General features: G+C 34.1%; 2 protein-coding genes across 3 annotated transcripts; one reads left to right on the top strand and one right to left on the bottom strand.

Moving 5' to 3' along the window:
- Positions 1-1,338: 1,338 nt before the first annotated feature.
- LOC143148737 (esterase FE4-like) lies at positions 1,339-6,580 on the top strand. Of its 2 annotated transcripts, XM_076315373.1 has the most exons (10): positions 1,339-1,511; positions 1,865-2,072; positions 2,526-2,814; positions 2,924-3,109; positions 3,255-3,454; positions 3,528-3,684; positions 3,763-4,089; positions 4,182-4,326; positions 4,679-4,822; positions 4,915-5,628. In XM_076315373.1, the coding sequence occupies exons 1-9, from the start codon at positions 1,495-1,497 to the stop codon at positions 4,779-4,781; spliced, it is 1,632 nt and encodes a 543-aa protein (XP_076171488.1). In that variant the 5' UTR covers positions 1,339-1,494; the 3' UTR covers positions 4,782-4,822; positions 4,915-5,628. The 2 variants fall into 2 exon arrangements, with proteins under 2 accessions (XP_076171488.1, XP_076171487.1); XM_076315372.1 differs by lacking the exons at positions 4,679-4,822; positions 4,915-5,628 and adding an exon at positions 6,308-6,580 and having other exon boundaries at positions 1,340-1,511.
- Positions 6,581-8,011: 1,431 nt separating this feature from the next.
- Positions 8,012-16,697, bottom strand: LOC143148373 (esterase E4-like). Its single transcript, XM_076314667.1, has 9 exons — positions 16,563-16,697; positions 13,195-13,483; positions 12,914-13,099; positions 11,034-11,233; positions 10,097-10,256; positions 9,696-10,022; positions 9,458-9,602; positions 9,265-9,384; positions 8,012-8,258 (listed from the first exon to the last, which is right to left on the bottom strand). The coding sequence occupies exons 1-9, from the start codon at positions 16,695-16,697 to the stop codon at positions 8,012-8,014; spliced, it is 1,809 nt and encodes a 602-aa protein (XP_076170782.1).
- Positions 16,698-20,554: the final 3,857 nt, after the last annotated feature.

Here is a 20,554-nt window from a genome sequence, read left to right as displayed (position 1 = left end):
AGCATGGATTGGAAAATTAATACTCTCGAAATTATAAACAATTTTCTGTTTCGTTGATAATACTTTTTTTTCACCCAGAATCCCAAGTGTATGGAAATTCCCTGATGAATAATGAGAATTTATTGAAATTGTATGTGTAACCTTTTATTATAGCGAGTGCACTGTCTACGAGAACTCTTTTGTTCTGTAAATTGTGTGCATTTTTATTTTCTGTATTTTTCCATCTGTATAATTGTTTACGTGAGTTGACCATCTGGAAATTATTTTGAACCACGATAAAGGATTTCTGTTTGTCTGGCCCATTTTTTCAGTATTTTACTAATCTCTTTTGATACTCAAAGTCTGCGTTACCTTTTTCATACCCTGGAACGAAGACCTTTTCTTCTTGCATAAATTTCATATTGTAATACTGTAGTCGGCCGATGTATCTAAAAAGTCTGCTTCTAGCTATCTCGGCTTTTGAAATTCAAACTATTGTCTTCTACCAGTCGAAAATGATTCATCTTCGATGCTTCTTACTACGATTCGTTCCGGTATTTGCAATGTAACTTATTTATAATTCACTGGAGTTGACGTTAAATTCGAAAAGCGTGTTGTAGTCGGTAGCAAATTAATTATGTTTTCAAGATTTGTGAACACCGTCTTGTAAAAATTAATGTACTGCTCGAAAATACTCGTCGCTTCTTCTTTGGAGACTAAAGTAATCGCCACGCGAACTGAAGCATCGAGACCATTTCTCCCTCAATGAAAATCTCAGATTGTAGTTCTACAACTTCGAAATATTGATTATAACTTTTTCCTACAAAATGAGTCGAAATTTCGTAAAATTCGATCTTAATTATTCGAAATTAAAAGTAAAAATCAAAATTTCGCTAAAGACATTACATTAATTATTGTATACGTTAAAGTTTATTTTTTTTATTTTTAACTCCTAATAACTGAGTTTTATCAAATTTATTTTTACCATTTCAATGCGAATAAAGTGTGTAAATTGAAATTCTTGTGCTTTATTTATCTTGTTTATTCGTTGTCAAAAATTTTATAATTTCATAATTTCAATATTAATTATTGAACAGAGAAGGTTCACTTCTCACGTACGATACGAAAATACGCAACAAATAATTATCCACCTGAAACTTAAGTGTTATTAGAGCATCAAAGGCGATACAGGCGAAATGAGGGGCGGTCATTACACGGGGCTTTTTCTAGGCCGTGCATAGTATGAGCAGGTATCATTTTTCAACGATGTCAGTTTTATCGACAAGTATGGATAGTTGAACTATCGCGGATAGTTGAAACCACATATATAAATATCTTACTGTACGAAGTTTCATTGAAATCTATTCAGCCGTTTAAACGCAATCGTGTTAATAATATTCAAAGAAAGTTTTCTTTTAATCGACAAAATGTGATCGAGAGGTCTGAAACGTGTTTTTCCATAAAAAATTTGTTTCTTCGATACAATACTTCTTTGCATTATACAAATCGTGGAAAATGATTTGTCTGCAAACGTAAGTGATAGTATTCAATCAAACCGGTTTTCACAGACGGTTTGTGCGTTAAAATTGGTAGTGGTGATATCTATGCGTTAATATATTGTGTAAGGCGGAAACGATTAAAAGACGAAACAATTAATATAAAGGGCGGGGACTATCCAAGACAGAACTGTTATAGACAGACGAAGAAGGTTCATATTTATCATTCTCACTATTCGGATTGGTGAACAATTTTCTTCCTAGAAACTCCTACTGATTTATTTTTCTTGCAAGAATATAAATAATGCATCTCATATTGGAATTCATTTATTTCCAATATCAAGTTAAAATAAGTTAGATCGCTTCATTGAAATATTTACTACATGTAGATTACGTCGAAATCACCATCCTTGGATAGAGTGCATCGAATTGTTGGTGAAATGGAAAAGAACTTGCTCAACTATACATAAACCGATTGTTGCTACAAACCAAGGTCAGGTACAAGGTGACACCGTTAAAGGTGTTCTAGGTTTATCTTACATCGCTTTTCACGAGATACCTTATGCTGCACCTCCAATCGGAAAGCTCAGATTCAAGGTAATCTTTTAAAAAGTATTATTCAACTTAGAAAAGTATGCGCTTTACGACAAAATTAAAGGAGCACGTTAAATCGTTTAAAAATTGTGAACATCACGGTTCTGTAATTTTCGTTAAAAAAACATATGTCGAACGATCGTAAGAAAATTATTTCAAAAGTTGAATTTTCTTTTTCTTTACAAGGCTACAATGAACATTTACCGATTCTTTTCACAATCGAGTGTTTCCTACTTTCGGTTGAATAATTTCTAGAAATAATTACGTAAGATATTCCCAAGACTGAGTAACACAACACTCCGGACGATAAATTGGGGTTGAACAAATATCAAAAAATACTAGACACAATGACAAGCGTTGTAGAATAGAATGTTTATTATTTTAACACTGCCTCATGAAATCAATTCAATTCGTTTTCATTGAGGATTCATATATGTATTTCTGTTTGCAAATTAGGATCCAGAACCACCTGCTCCATGGGTGGGTGTCAGGGACGCTTCTACATGTACACGAAAAATTTGTGTACAGACACGAGACCGACCACCCTACAATGTTATCGGGGAAGAGGATTGTCTTTATCTCAATGTTTACACCAATCTTCTCGATCAATCGAAACCAGTTATGTTCTGGATCCATGGTGGTGCATTTGTGTCAGGAACAGGAAATTTCGCGCTTCTACAGCCTGATTATTTACTCGCGAAAGACGTCGTCATTGTTACAGTTAATTACAGACTGGCTGCATTCGGTTAGTTGCATCATCATCTCCAACTCGATAATCAAAAGAGTGTTGTCACCCTTATGCCGCATTATACAAACATTAACACCGGAACGTAGTATCTATTGAAAATTTCAAGGTTTTTTGAATCTTGGACATCGGGCCGTACCCGGAAATCAAGGTCTGAAAGACTTGATCGCAGCCTTGCAGTGGGTCAAGGAAAATATTGCAAATTTTGGAGGAGATCCTAACAATGTTACGCTTTTTGGTCAAAGCGCGGGAACAGTATTAACTCATGCCTTAACTATATCACCGAGTGCACGAGGTATATTTATTTATCGTTTCTTATTCACCATTAGTGAAACTAGATAATATCCTTCAACGAACCGTAAAATATAATCCAGTTGAAACATAAATATTACGTTTCGGTGAAAATTGTTAGAATTCGCGAAATCATTGTTCCTTCACAGGTCTTTTTCACAAAGCGATTCTACAAAGTGGAAGTTTGATGTGTCCTTGGGGTTTTGGCCAGAGTCGTCCAGCTCGCGGATTTAAACTCGCGAAACTCCTTGGAATAACGTCTACCGATCCCGAAGAAGTTGTTGAACTGTTACGTAAGCTGCCCGATAAAGATATCGCCAAAGTTCAACCATTTATTGCTACAAAAGAGGTAAAATGTTTTCCTTCGCTGTAATTCTTCGCGCGTAACCGAAAAAATGTGAGTTTCACTCATCGTTCTACAGGAGGCCATGCTTTACAAATTCCCCTTTGGAATGAATCAGGATGAATTAGCGGAGAACCCTGTATTACCAATGCAAATCGAACAATTGTATCCAAACGACGTCGATATTCCCATTATGTCTGGATACTGTTCATGCGAAATGGGCTTTTTTATCGATGGTGATTTTCCACCGAAGCAATCAACAATTCAACACCTTTGAATAATCGATTGTACTCGTCTACGTGTTTTTGTTTCAGATAATGAACCAGACACGGTGAAAAATTACAATAAATACTTACTTGGTCACATAAATGTTTTAGGTGGATTGAGAAAATTAGGATCCACGGAATTAGAAGATTTATTAAAAACTGTCAAAGATCGGTATTTTAATGGACAACCGATCAGTCGAGATAGGATTGACTTGTATCTTTATTTCATTACAGATGTTTATATTGGTATTCCATTCAAATTGTACGTCGAGGATCGTGTAAAGAGGACATCCACGCCTAGTTACTTTTACAGGTTTTCCTATGTCGGAAAGGAAAAGACATACGCGGATCTCCTAGTAAAACGTCTCGGCGATGGTAATTTCATTATTTTCTAATTGATATTATGCGACGAATACGATACACACTTGGACATTAACAAAGCGAATGTAACGTAAAATAAATATTAGGGGCATATCACATGGATGAATTGGCATACCTATTTTACTCGCCTCGTTGCAAAATTGAAAATCCTGATCCACCAGCGTGTGGGACGAAAGACAGAATAATAATGGAACGTCTAACTACGATGTGGACAAACTTCGCTAAGACAGGGTGAGTTACCTGTGAAATTTTATTATATATTCCACGCTTTGTGGTAATGCTAACGCATAAAGTATAATATTAGGTTGTTCGGAAAGTCATTTCGTTTTCCAAAATGGAGAATATATAATTTAATAAAATTATGGTTTTATAAATTATATAAAACCCAATATTTTCAATATCTAAACTTCAAGATGATACACGTGTATCTCTACGATAGCTATTATAGTAATTATGGAATATAAACATACAAAATAGTAATTAATATCATTTAAACCATAAGAAAGTTGTAAAGTTTAATTTTCAGATACTATTTTAGATGTTTAATTAATGTTTATGCGTTCTTTTACAAATATTCGAATAGTTACCCTATCGACACTGAACTATTTATATTCCTACGCCAGCGGTATACTTTTCGTTCAAAGTGGAATAACACAGTAAAAACAAAATTGTATAACAACATTTAGGGGGTCATTGTAAAGGAGAAGCTTCGATCTTTAAATTTAAGGTAATCTTAAGTTCGTAAAAAATTTTTTTAATAATTAAGAGCGGTTTAAATTTTTCTATTTCTGTTTGGAAAATCATCTTCGATTTTTTCAGCCGCTTCCTCGTGTGAGAGGATTTTTAGGAAACTTTAACTTGGGAACATCAAAGTACAGAATTCAGCCTTTAAAGTTTATATAATCTTTTATACACAATGGCGATTCATTAAATGAATTCATTGACATACAAAAGTAATTAAATTATTTTTTACGATCTTCGCGTAGTTCTCTGCAAAGTTCATCGTAATGCCTATATAGTTATCGTTCCCTATTTATGGGATTCACCCATAATTTTCTCTTTCGTGTGCCTTTCAAGTGTAAATACATCGTGTGCAAAAACATTACAACATCACATACACTTATATTTTCTGGCTTTTCTTGGCCAACTGACGTAAAAGTAGCTCGTGTGCACCCAGCTTCGATAATTTTATTTATTTTTGATAATTTTGCTAACAACTTCGTAGTCACTCGCTCTACCGACTTACCCAAAACTTGCTCTGTTAAAAAGATTCAAGTAATTCATTTACCATGTGCGTATCAAACTTTAAATCAAAATATCTCGAAAGCTAAGGCCCATTTTGAAAAAACCTATTAGAATTTTTCGATACTGGATATCCACTAACTTGCATCTACCACAGTTTTAAAAACGATTTCCACTACCGTAAGGTCCCCTTGTAAGTCTGGTGAATACGTGGCGGTGTGAGACGACCGCCATCTTGTTTTTCGCTAAATAGTTTCGGGTTGCGAAAGCCGTGTATACAGAAGCATTGTCATAATGATGATTCGGCGGTTAACACGGATAATTTGATTAATGTTGCTAACGTTTGCCAAAGTTGCGCTAGTGGTCTTCCAGATTTCTCGTCGTCTTCCAGAGACATTCGACCATTTTTTAATCACGAGTGCCAACTCAAAACATTGAGTGCAACCTATGGTACCATTGTCATGGGCATGCTGCAGCATTTTATGCCTCTGTGTCAGATTTTTGAAGTTTTGCACAAAACTTCACGTTTACCCGTTGTTGAAATTTAAGATCCATTTTGATATCGCAGAACAACACAATCACACTTCTACAAAATTGGTCTTAATTTGCGTTACTGTGCTCACTGCTCGATGGCGCATGGCATACTGATGCACAAGGGCATACAGAACTGCGACCCAAAGCCATAAAACGTTATCGGACACCGACGTTGAGATATAAACACAGTCCAGTTTCTTTTTGACCGCATCATGTAATGTGAGTCGCGATAACTGTTGCATTCACTCTTGGTGTATCTCGTTTACTCTGTTTGGTTGATGATTCACACCTGGATGGTTTTCGACTTGAAATAAAAAGAATCGATTCTTGGAATGAATGCAGTGATCCTTATTTCGTTCAAGTTACACGGACAATACTGTACAATGTTGTAATGTAATGTGTAGTATGTTTCATGTATCCAATGTTTTTCATATAGGAATCCTACTCCATGTTACGATGATTTTATCAAGATAAGGTGGGAACCTGGGACGAAGGATAAGATTAATTATTTAAATATCGACGAAGAGTTGAAGATGTTAACTATGGAGCCTCATGTGTTAAGCTGCATAAGAAATGAAAGAAGCAAATGAATTTTCTGGACCGTAGTATAATAACAATATTAAAAACGTAATTCCATGGAACGCTCGTTAAGAGTGTAAGAACTTCTTCAGGATCTTACGTAAAATAAAAGAAATACGTAAATAATGAATATATGTATACTTTTTTATTTTAGAAACTAAAATGCATTTAAACATTAATTATACGTTTTTAATTTAAAAAACCATTCACAAATGAATCTATATTGTAAGATTCATATTGTAAGTATATAAATTGCGACATTGTTACGTTGCATTACACTCTAATTTAAACACGTCCAGTATTGTAACACTACCAATTTTCTACACTTCATAGTACTATCTTCAGACAATATCCGAAAACGTTATACTAACAGAAAATGCGAAAAACAAGGAAAATACTTTTTTATCTTCTTTAAAGGTAAAAATGAAAAGCCCCTTAAACTATAAGAAGCGATCTTGTATTCGTTTTATCAATTTTAGCGATATACGTAGACACTTGTTGGAAATAATTGTCACAACAAGATACTTTGGTAATCGACACGTAAGAATGTTAATTAGAATGTCGTTACCAAATGTCATCACTTGCTTACCATACATGTGGTTCTTACTGAATCAATGAATACGGAATGGTCAACAAAAACTACAGTAAAGTTTATTCTTGTAGAAACTTGTTTCCATTCACGTTTCTTGCACAAGTATAACATATAAACAACACATATCATATTGTGGTTCATTTACTCGCGATATGAAGTTCAAGCAAGACAGATAATCGTTGAAACATTCGTGTATTTATATCTCATTTCGTGCGTAACGTATTGATATCAGAACTTTTCGAGACAAAGTTACGACAAGCGAGAGATATGGTCTAGGTATCTCACGGTAGAGATATGGCTTAGGTTACGACAAGATCGCAATCACTATGTAAAATGTTATGTAAGGGTTTGATCAACATTGTACAAGCCGATAGTTACTGCAGCCCGAAATAAAGTAAAGGGTGTCCCAATCATCACCGGTCGATTTACTTTTTGAATAAAACTCAAACGGTTTAAGTAATCTTGATATTTCTTCTTTTATTTGAAAATACGAACTTGGGAGTTAATAACGGAATAAAATATCTTCCAAATGGCCGTCCTGGTTTTTTTTACAGACCACCGATCTTTTCCCAAAATTTATCACGACGTTTTCGCATAAACTCGGATCAATTTCACCAATGACACGTTCGATGTTGTCTTTCGGCTCCAGAATTGTTTTTGGATTGTCGACATAAAACTTACCTATGACGTGATCCCAAAGAAAAAAGTCCAAAGGTGTCAAATCGCATGATCTTTGACGGGAATTGACATCACCTATTCGAAAAATTACGCGTTGGAGAAATTTTGTTTGCAAAAGTGGATGCATTGGCAATTGTTCAACCTGTCGTGGATTTTCCGAGCTCCATATGCGACAAATTTGTTTATTCACGTAGACACGAGGTAAAAATACGCCTCGTCGCTGAGGATAATTTTGTCAAAAAAATCATCGTCTTCTTTCTTCTGTAGCGCCCAATCCACGAACGTACAATGTTACAAATGGTTCAACGGTTTAAGTTCTTGGCATAATTGAATCTTATAAGCGTGCAAATGGAGATCTTTTGTTAAAATACTTTGCAAGTTGGTCCTCGAAATGTTCAGTTCCTGAGAATGATGTCGAATCGATGTGCCCGGGGTTTCTGTTGCACTTTCAGCAACAGCAGCAACATTTTCACTTGAACGAACGGTAGGGGGACTCGGTGACTTTTTCGGATCTTCAACTGAACCAGTTTCAACAAATCTAGCGACCACACTTTGCACAATACTTTTTGTCGGCACATGATTTCGAGGGAAATAATTACTAATTTCCCGAATCGTTAGCGTTAAAGATCGCAATTTTTCATAATACGTTTGAATAATTTGCACGCGTTTTTTCATCGTGTAGTTTACCATGATTAATTTTCCACCTGCCTAAATCACACATGTCAAGTTTCAGATTAATCGGTTTGACATTTTAAAAATAGCGCGAAATTTAAATCGACCGGTTATGATTGGGACACCCTGTAATAAACATGTTATATAGTTCTACGTATTACTCCTATTGGATCATTATCTGGTGATACCGTAAGAAGTGGAGAAATTTCAATTAAGGATTCGAATTACTATATTCATTAAATTTAAGAATATATATAACTCGAACGACCATAAAATAAAATAATGTAAAAAGTTAAGAAAAGTATTAATCCTTTCGTTACTCCGCTAGAACGCCCCCACTCAACGAGACGCTACATAGATGTTACATAGAGTTGTTAGTGTTTAGGTTTACATTTTGCACTTAAAAAAGTTTCTTTGGCAATGGGTTATAAAAGAAAAGACTTTTCTCTTTAGTAATATATTTATAATCTTTTATTAAACTTAATTTAATTAACCAGTGAAAAATTACAATTTCAGAGTAAACGTATGGAAGATCATGGTGAGCGACTAATATGAATGGCGAAACTAACTCCTGTATACGGTACTAAAAACTTTAAATAAATTATACGTTGGTACGATTTAATTTTTCTTCGAACATAGATACGTAAGAAGACGATAATATAATATGTATCATGATGATAGTAATACTTAGTAATATTATTATTAATAATTATTATTGATATTATTACTAATAGTAGTTATTAATATTGAAAGTTTTAATATTGATATTATTACTAATAGGAGTTATTAATATTATAATCTACAACCTAACGACCGTTTCTATTATCAGTTTTCATTAAATATCGAGTAAAAGATGTCAATTGGAGCTTAACAGGTGCGGTTCCATGGTTAACATTTCCGATGTTTCGTCAATTTTTAAATAGTTAAACTGATCCTTTGTCATAGATATCCATGTGGTCTCTACAAAATCATCGTGATGAGGCGTGGGATTCCTGCGTTAAACATATTTGACACATCAATAATTATAATCGAGCATAGAATATATAAGTTTCATAGATAACTTACCCTGTTCTAGCGAAGTTGGTCCACATCGTAGTCAAACGTTCCATTATAAGTCTGTCTTTCGTTCCATATGCCGGTGGATCAGGCTGTCCAAGTTTACAAAGTGGCATATAAAACAGGTACGTCAAATCATCCATATGTGACGCCCCTAACATTCATATTTAATGTTACTTCAACATTTTAATGGCCGTAGATTCGTCATATTCGTCGCATAATTATAATTAAAAAACGATACAATTACCTTTGAAAATTCGTTTCTGTAACAAATCCGTGAATGTCTTTTCCTCCCCAACATACGAAAACAAATAATAATAAATAGGCATAGATGTTCTTTTGACGCGATCTTCCGCGTACAATTTTATGGGAATTGAAAAATAAATATCTGTCATGAGATACAGGAATTCGTCAATCTTTTCTATACTGATTGGTTGTCCATTCAAATATCGTTCCTTAACCATTTGGAATAATTCGTTCACTTCCGCATGGGAGTATCCTTTCATATTTCCTAAGATCTTCACATACTCGTGTAAGTATAAATTATAAGATTTAACCACTTCCGCTAGATTGTCTGAAACAAGAAGAATTCGTAAAAAATCGATCGATTCTTTTAACCGTTAAAGTATTTTTATAAACGACCATCACCATTCAAAAACATTAGGGTTTCATATGGCAAAGTTCCGATCATAATAGGAATATTGCTCTCGTTTAAACATAATTGTTCAATCGATTGTGGTAAAACAGGATTATCTGCCACATCGTCGATATTCAATCCAAAGGGGATGTCGAAACAAATATACCATTCCTATAATAAGACAATAGAAACTTATATGTGTCACGTATTAAAAATGCAATAAATTCTCGTCATATGATTGCCGCTAGAGATCATAGTAAGCAACAGTCTTAGAATGTGTACAGAGCGACAATTTTTCAAGTGACACTAGTAGAGACATTGGATTTCGTTGTACATTTTCCATTAATTAGTAATTGATTTATCGTAATCAACATCTAAAAAAATATTCACAAATAAAAGAGATGTTAAGTAATATTATGTTCCTCCAATCTGGAACGATTTTTAGGTTCATTAATTTTTTAAACAATTAAATGAAGTTACGCGATAAGTTTAAAATGACAGTAATTGGATCATTTACGTACTATTCGGAGCTGAAAAATTGATTTCTGTAAGAACTTAATCCAAGAGTCACTTTTCCAGTTACTAGCTATACAATCAAACGATTATAATAATCAATCGCGCAACTTGCTTATTATAACTATAAATTATCCAAATTGCATCGTGTTTGGACTTATTTTCATCAGAAAAATTTCAGCAATATGTTACAAATATTTTCATAAAAGCGAAACAAAAATTTTTTAAACTTCATTTTTTATTATATCTTTAAATATATAAGACCAATGTCTTTAAATGCCAGTATGTGCCTACTTTGTGTCTCACTTTACGTTTCGCTAATTCCTATGGAGATTACTCCTAAGTAATCGTTAATCGTACAAGAAATCAAATCCAGCAATCATACAACGCAAATTTACCGTATTACAATGGTCACTAAGTCGTAAAACATTTTACCTGATTTTGTATAATATTACATTGAGCTTGTGCAATACTTTTATCGGGCAGCATACGTAACGATTCAACAATTTCCTCCGGATCGGTAGACGTTATTCCAAGGAGCTCCGCGAGCTTGAAACCGTATTCTGAACGACTTTGACCAAATCCCCAAGGACAAGTTAAATTCCCACTTTGTAGAATCGCTTTCTGAAAGAGTCCTAAAGAGAAAAGACGATTATATCGAACAGTATCGTACTAGGTTGCTCAATAAATTTTATCGATGGACAAAACTTATCGAACAACCTATTAGGTGAAACGTCTGGCGTGTAAACAGCTAGCACGGTGTAGGACTCGAGCATCAACGAAAACTATTTTTCAGGAAATATATTGGGTTGTTCCGAAAATCATTTCGTTTTCCAAAATGGAGAATATATAATTTAATAAAATGTGTATACACTCTAAAAAGATCGTGTTTCATTTTCACCAAAAAAAACGAAATGATTTTCCGAACAACCCAATATTTTTCTGAACTTTCTCCCAGGCACGGTTACGTAACTTTCCCGTGTCTGTCTCAATAGCTAATTGCAAACGTCATAAACCGAGGGTTCTGGAAGACACGTGCGGCCTAAAGGGCTGCAATCGGTTAGTCACGAGTAGCGGGCCTGAAGGAAACTCCGCTACGTCGTCAAACTTTCTTTTTCCCCACCTGAGCTCGCCTTTCCAAGAAAGCGCGCGAAGAGCGCAAGGAATAGGTAAGGGTGAGGGAAACTCTTCTTTCTATAAGTATCGCCTTCCACTGACTTGAAGTCTCGCGGAACGTCACGTGTGGTTCGGGTGGGGATGGGCGGTCCCATCCCCACCCGAGCCGCACGTTCTGAAACTTAGCCACGCACTCTGCCATAATAGTAGAAATAGATTTTAATTATGTCCCTATCTCAATGTGTCTATAAATATAAAGCTTGGAGACTACAAACTACCGACGTTTCGTTTATGCTTATATTTATACTTAAATCGCCTATTTTATCTCACAAGAGTTTTTTAATGCAAAGAAGGATATTATGTACTATTAACAATTTTTCTATAGGTGGAGTAACATTTTGTCCGCACATCGACACATGAAAGCTATTATAACGTTTACCAAGAAACATTTTTTCATATCTAAATTCGTAGCTGACCAAAGACTGATTAACTTTTGTCCGAAAGATTTTTTCATCAAACTATTGAAAGTGCCTGAAAAATCATGGCGACAGTTGTGTGCCACACACTGTATATAACTTCTTTTGAGACGAATAAAAAATTCATTTCTATTTATCTCTGAATTACATTTTTATTAAATTATTTTTATTCCTGAAAAAGATTTTGCTTCTACTGGTAATTGTATAACCGATGCTTTCCTAGTATATTGAGAAAAAAACGAGCAAAAATTGTTCTGTATTAGATATAACTGATGTATAATAGTAATATGTTAAAACTACGCCAATGGGGTACTGCTTGTTGCGTGTTTCTCGTTATCTCTCTCTATCGCGGTATTTTATTCGTCACTCGGTCCACATGTGTTCGTAACTGCCGCGACGAATAGCGGACTAGAATTGAATGTGTGCATGAGAATAGGTGTACTCCTACTTTTCCCGTATTTCTGCCACGGGACTTCAAGTCAAAAGTAAGGAATACAAGAACCGGACTCGAGTACGTCGCGAGCAGTTTCCGAATCGCCTCAACAGTATTCGACTACCAATCGCGGACAGTTCATTCGCGACTAATAAAAAAAAACCGTGATCAAAAAACGATACCGAGCACGCCGTTATTTTACATAACCTATCAATCCTTGAAACATATTTTACACTTTGTTACAGAATATCGATTAATTTTATTAGTAAAATAAGAAACGATGAATCTACCTCGCGCACTTGGAGATAAAAGTAAAGCATGAGTTAATACTGATCCTGCACTTTGACCAAAAACTGTGACATTGTTAGGGTCTCCTCCAAACTTTGATATATTCTCTTTGATCCATTGCAAAGCTGCGATCAGGTCTTTCAAACCTTGGTTGCCAGGTGCAGCTCGGTGTCCCAGATTTAAAAAACCTTTAACATTTGAATAGTTTCGGTGTTAGTATCACTGTATAAATGTGACAAGAGATTTGTTTAATTATTGAGTTCGAAATGACGGTGCAACTAACCGAATACACCCAATCTATAATTAGTTGTAACAATGACGACATCTTTCGCGATTAAGTAATCGGGCCTCATAAACCTGTAACTGCCTGTTCCTGTCATGAATCTACCGCCATGGATCCAGAACATAACTGGTTTGCGTTGATTAAGAGAATTGGTGTAAACATTCAGGTAAAGACAATCCTCGTTTCCGTAAACATAGTAAGGTGGAGTATCTTCCATCTGCGTACAGTACTTTTTGGAACTTACGGAGCAATCCAAGATACCCATCCATGGAGAAGGTGGTTCCGGATCCTATTTTCCAAGTAGAAGTATAAATTCTCGGCAAAGACGAATATTGTGTCGATTCGATAATGTATTTTTTTTAAATAATAAGCAACGATCGTTTTATTGTGCAGAGTGCTTCTACAATTGTGGTACAACCGGGCACGGGGTGATAGATCGTGAAAAAATAAATAAAAAGTACGGAATAAAATTTTTTCGTACAAGATTTCGAAGAACAAACAAACTAATACGACTATTAACACGAAGTACGGGGTAATTTCTCGTGCAAAGATAAGTCGAAAGCATGGGAAGAACGAAGAAACTATCGTCCGATGAATCAAAACTTACGATTTGTAATACACGTGTACTTGACAATTTTTCGAAATTTATTCTCCCAAAAAATTTGAGAGCGTTTGAAAAAATGTTAATCCGTGCTTTCGACTTATTTTTTCACCAGGAACTCATTCCCTGCCCGATTGTGTCAAGATTGCAGTGGCACAACACTCTGTATAGCACGTGTCGTGTTAACTTTAACTTTAATACGTTTCTCGGGTCATTTTCAACCAATCGTATTCTCCTAATGTGTCCTTTCTCTATCATTAAAGGTATTCTAATAGACGCTTTATAATACTTATTGTATTATAAAGTTAAAGGTACGAGCTCCAAAATTCCGGACATTTTTTAACAATGATCTTGAGTGTATAGTCAAACGGAAAAATGCTTTAGGGTTGGTGCGTTCTTCCATTAAACTATACACTAGGGCAATCCTTGTTATTTAACTTTCAAATCTTTTATGTACTAATCTTCTAAATTACGATACTGGGTGAGAAAGTAATATATGCAAAATTTCAAAGTGACTATGTGCTATTAGTATGCACAACTATTTTTTAAATAAAAATAGAATTTCATACATTTTCATACATATATAATAGTAACGATAAGCTTAGTTAACGTGCAATGTAGTGTATGTATCACGTTGTTACATTAATTAGCTTCCTAAGATACGAAATCCTGTTATCTGTTCAACGATCCTTATACGGTCAGTTTTACACGTGAACACTGTTCTGCCATAGTAAAATGAATTACTACTTGACCTTAGATTGTAACAGCAAGTGTTTCTTATTCAGTCGTCGTCGAGAATTCAAAGTATATGTATCGCGGATTTATACAAAGTAACTTCATATACAATGGTAACTTAGGAGTAGTGACAAAATGTATTTGTTAGACTACAATCAAATTCAAATTGTTGGCTCAAAGCTTCCCAGTAATAACAGGTTTTACATATGTTATTTTACAATTTGCGGAAAATGAAATTGAATCTTCGATCAAGTGCTACGATAGTAATAAAAGAGGTCAAAGTTTTCTGGGAGAGCATGCATCCCTACAGAAATATTTGGTAATTATTTAAAAAAGAGGGATATCACCGATTTCGATGATTTTGAATATGATTTAGAAATCAACGTTTCGAACAACTTTTTCCTATACATATAACCGTTTAGTTTCTGAAATTTTCGCAAAAAACTATTCCTACTGCTATAACGGTTGTTGTTTATAATTCCCTGGCAAAAATTTTGCATAAATATTATTTTACACATTCATATATAATTATGGAAAAATATTCACCACTACTTTTGAAACAGCGGGACATGAGTATATTAAAATTAAAATAAAAATTATTCAAATTTGAAAATTTTAACTCAAGTGCAGTTCTTATCGTGCAATCACTTTGAAATTCTGCAAATACCATTTACTCAGCTAGTGTAATAATTTAGAAGGATAACACGAACAAAATTTTTACCCCTATAGCTGAAGATCATCCTAAGGTCTTTTCTACTCCAATAAAAAGCGACCACATTATTGGTTATCACCAGGAGAATCAACTTCAAGCTCGCACTTTATCAGAAGAACACTTTTATCACAAAGTCGAACGAGAATAGCAACTGCATATTTGGCGCATCTTCAACGGTTACAAGAAAAATTTCAAAAGAAACAACCGACATTAGTAAATCGTAAGAGCATCTTGTTTCTGCGAAATACTACGAGGCTATATGCAATTAAAACTACCATAGATAGATTGAAGAACTTGGTTGAGAACGTTTAATTCATCCGCCATATTCTCCGGATTTCTCATCGCGCGACTATCACCTACTTCTATTCGTGTAAAGTTATTTAGCAGAAAAAATATTTACGAACGAAGATGATGTAAAATCAAAGCTGTAATAGTTATCTTCGTATAAAAAAATTTTGCTAAAACGAAATATATAAGTTTATATCGTGTTACGAAAAGGTTATCGAACGTAATGGTGATTATTTAAACGATTAAAGCAATAGAAACGATAGCAAAATGTATTTAAGCTATTTTTAAACTACGAAAACCGCAAAAACTTTCTAGGATATCTAATGTTACAATAACTTTAATTATAGAGAAACCGTACATTACGGGGACACGACGGATTGAAAAATAACTTAAAAATGATTTTTAGCCATTTTTCTATATCGTAAAACTTCGATGAAAATTTTCTTCACCTTTCACATACGTATATTCTTTAACATTCCAAGTAGTACATTTTTGTTTCCGTTTTAATTTATCGGCTTTTCCCCGACATTAATGCAATCAAACGTGTACGAGGAAGAATGAAAAGAAATTCGAAAAAAAAATATACGATTAAGAAGAAAGAAAACTTAAAAGCTGAAATATTATTAAAATGGGAAAATATTCAGCCAAGAACAACGCAAAAATTAGTCCAAACAATGCCAAAGAGAATGCAAGAAATTATAAAATTAGAAAGAGTTCAAACTGAACACTAGTTAACAAATTATGGAAAATAATTCTACATGTAAAGAAACTTTTTCGACCGACTGTATATTTTGGAATGTTGAAGAATAAATATGGAAAGTGACGAAAAGTTTCATCGAGATTTCACAGTATAAAAAAATTGCCGAAAACGTCTCACTCGAGTTTTGTCCCCTTAAATAGGTTGTTGTTCAATACTTTCGACAGTTGTTATATTACTTTACTTTATAAGTACTAATTATACATTATTTCCTGAGTGCAACGACACGTTTCGAACGACATCTCAAAATGTTTAATATCTGATATGTCAATTACCTTGAATCTGAGTTTTCCAACAGGAGGATTCGCGAATGGTATCTCGTGAAAAACTATGTAAGAAGGACCTAGAACACTTTTAACGGTGGTACCTCGTACTCTACCTTCTTTTACGTTAACTATCGGCTTGAACATTATTGATGAAACCTTTATTAATTTCACGTCACTTTATTACACTCTACACGGAGATTGTGCGTTACGTCGCGAACGATACCTTTACAACGAACTTATATTAATTTAATTTAAATAAATGTCCCGACACGTATTTCGCAGAATTAAATATCTTTAGAAGTTTACTTCGAGGGCAATGTGGGTACAATGATTGAGGCAACAACAATCATTATCGACCCGTCTTAGTCGAACTTCACACCGCGAATGTAACAATTGCCAAATGAGCTACAGTATTTATACTCTGTTTCCAGGGATTGTGAACAGAATCAAGGTTTTATTAAGAATACGATTTTATTAACATTCCCGATTTTTGTTTTCAAGCGTAATACAAAGGGCCATAAAGAATAATTGTTCTACCGCCAGGACGAGTTGAGCGAAATAACGGGTCAGATTCTAATGATCCGACAATTCTAATTCAAGGATTAACCTATTACACGTCATTGATGATGTTCGTCTTTAATTAATAAACGTCTATGTGAACGTTTAAAAGTTTATTATGTCATGTAGCTCCGACATAGATAAAAGCCGGATAAAATTTGGATAAAAGTTTAATGTGCCATATAGCTCCGTCGGGTCAAAAGTTTAATCGAGCAATGTACTCAAATGATAAATATATATATCCGGTTATGGAATCAACGAAACTAATTTCATTCAATGTACGCATAGATAGGGCATTAGAAAAACAGAGTTCAAGACTTTTTAGATACTTACTCGCCAAATAGAGGAAAAAAGTGAGATGATATTATTCGGCTCGGATCATTTTTCACGCAAAGTCTTCGTGCGGCCACAGCGTTTTCACTGGCAGGGAGCAATGAAATACTGCTTTGCCATATTTCGATTAGAATAATACGATTGCCCTTCTGATTTAATAGAAAAATTTCAACGTGTTACTTTCCCTCGCAATAAACGATTTCTTTTGTTACATTTCCTCGTAGTAAACGATTTCTCTCGGAGTAACAATACTCTTAGGGGTTGAAATGCAATTGGATCGAATTTAGAAATTTCTAAATTCGCATGTGACGCAATTTCCCACGCTCGTGATACAATGTTACATTTCCTCGTAGTAAACGATTTCTTTCGGAGTAACAATACTCTTAGCGGTTGAAATGCAATTGGATAGAATTTAGAAATTTCTAAATTCGCACATGACGCAATTTCCTACACTCGTGATACAATATCACAATTTAGTTAGCCTTTACTAACTAAAATACTTTTCACTATCTTTCGGCTTCAACTATCAGTGTGAACCTGCCACAATGGTAAGATACGATAATCCAGAATTCCTGGATACGTCATTCTGATAGACGCGTGATTCAAAGAGTATAATGAACTCGCGTGTAACGTGGCTTTTTTTTCGAGCGATTAACGAGCGACGAATTCGTGATAATATAGAAAAAGAGAATGTAGAGAGTGTGTTACATATTGCTTGAAAAATTTCGAGGAACTTACAGTATCGTATTGGTAGATTGACGGTTCATCGTATGCTGCATAATAATGAAATACATCCTTACCGTATACATACTGTACAAGACATAATATGGTTTATATTATGATCTGTATCGAAATAACAGGTTGTTCAATAAGTTTTATCGAACAACAAAACTTGTTTAGCAACCTATTACTATACTGTACAATAAGTTTTGTCGAACGACAAAACTTATTTAACAACCTAGTACTATACAACCTAGTAATTATCGCCTTCCTCTGACTTGAAGTCTCGCTCGATTTCAATTGCATCTCTATCTCAATATGTATATAAATATCAATATGTATATGAAGATCTAGGAAACTATAAACTACCAAAGTTTCATTTATGCTCACATTTATACTTAATTCGCCTATTTTATCTCACAAGAGTTATTTCATACAAAAAAGGATATTATGTCCTATTAACAATTTTTCTATAGGTGGAGTAATAAAGATGACTTTGAAATATAATTAATTTTCCTTAATGAAATCAAATGTTTTGTATAGCACAATCCGAGTTAACTCTAGTCATTTTCCACAAAAACAATGTTTTAAAGATATTAAAATTTAACACTGCTATTACCGCATATAAGAAATACAGGGCGAACAGAATTATGTAAATCCGAAAATGAAATCTTTTCTTAAAGAAATGTATACATCTTTTTAAGAAAGCAATGGATACATTTTGTCCATCGATACGTGAAAGCTATTATAACATTAACCAAGAAACATTTTTTCATATGTAAATTCGTAGCTGATCAGAGGCTGATTAACTTTTGTCCGAAAGATTTTTCCATCAAACTATTGAAAGTGCCTGAAAAATCATGACGACAGTTGTGTACCACACACTGTATATAACTTTTTTTAAAATGAATAAAAAATTCATTTTTCTTTCTTTCTAAAATACATTTTGATTAAATTATTTTTGTTCCTGAAAAAAATTTTACTTACTTCTACATATAACTGATGCTTTCCTACCATATTGAAAAAAAAAACAGCAAAAATTGTTGTCCTGTATTATACATTATAATACATTAGTATTAATGTTATACATTAGGTATAACTAATGTATTGGGTTGTTCGAAAAGTCATTTCGTTTTCCAAAATGGAGAGTATACAATTTAATAAAATGTTTATACACTCTAAAAAAATCGTGTTTTATTTTCACCAAAGAAAACGAAATGACTTTCCGTACAACCCAATATAATAGTAATATGTTAAAACTACGCGAATGGGATGCTGCCTGCCGCATGTTTCTCGTTATCTCTCTCTATCTCGCTACCTTCGTCGTCAGTCAGTCCACATGTGTCCAACTGCCGCGACGAATAGCGAACTAAAATTCAATGTGTGCGCGAAAATAGGTGTACTCCTTCCACCTTTCTCGCATTCCTGTCACGGGACTTCAAGTCAGCGGTAAAAAATACACACGTATATATACTACAGCTTAAAAGTTTCCGGATCCTTGACCCAAACGTTATCAATCTTTAAACTGTTGTAAGTTTTTGGAAAAAGCCGTACGATAATCTTCATTGGGTCGTGTCAAAGGTTAAATTCTCTACTTCTATGTCTCTAAGTTAAATTCTCCTAAAATACCCTCTCACACCAGGAAGCGACTAAAAAATTGAAGATAGTTCTCTAAACAAAAATTAAAAAATTCAAACCGCTCCCAATTGTTTAACTTCATCGTGAGTTTGAAGATCGAAGCTTCCCCTTTATAGCGACTACCTAAGATCTGGTATACGATTTCTTTTTACCGTGTTATTCCACTTTGAATGAAAAGTGTCTCATCGTCATGGGAAAACGGTTTGGTGACAATAGGTAACTATCCGGACAATTGTGAAATATATAATAACAACGCGTAAACGTTAATTAAAGATTTAAAATAGTAATTGATATCAATCTTTATAACTCACTTGTGATTTAAGCGACATTAATTACTATTATAAAATAGTAAAATAATAATTAATTATTATTATAAAATAGTAAAATAGTAATTAATGTCATTTACACCATAATAGAGTTATAAAGATTGACTTTAATTACTATTTTAAATGTTTAATATTGGTACAGACAATAAATTTTCCTAGTATAAAACGTAGAATGCCGATGCTAAACAACCGATACGTAATGATTGTAAGATACGGGTACCCTAGGAGCCTCCTTAAAAAGGATCATTCAAAAAGGTTTTGAAATGATCAAAACTGGTTGGATGCTCCAGGGGTAATAAACGACTCGACCTAAACGTTGACGTTCTCACTTCAGGGAAAGGCTATGAAATCACGAGGGAAGTACAGGAACTTATCAGATTGGAGCCAATTTTGTATTTTCGTTCGTTTTCGCTTCTCAGAGACCCT

This window comes from Ptiloglossa arizonensis, chromosome 6 (assembly GCF_051014685.1).
Source record: "Ptiloglossa arizonensis isolate GNS036 chromosome 6, iyPtiAriz1_principal, whole genome shotgun sequence".
Taxonomy (NCBI): domain Eukaryota; kingdom Metazoa; phylum Arthropoda; class Insecta; order Hymenoptera; family Colletidae; genus Ptiloglossa; species Ptiloglossa arizonensis.
This window is presented reverse-complemented; position numbering and strand designations above follow the sequence as displayed.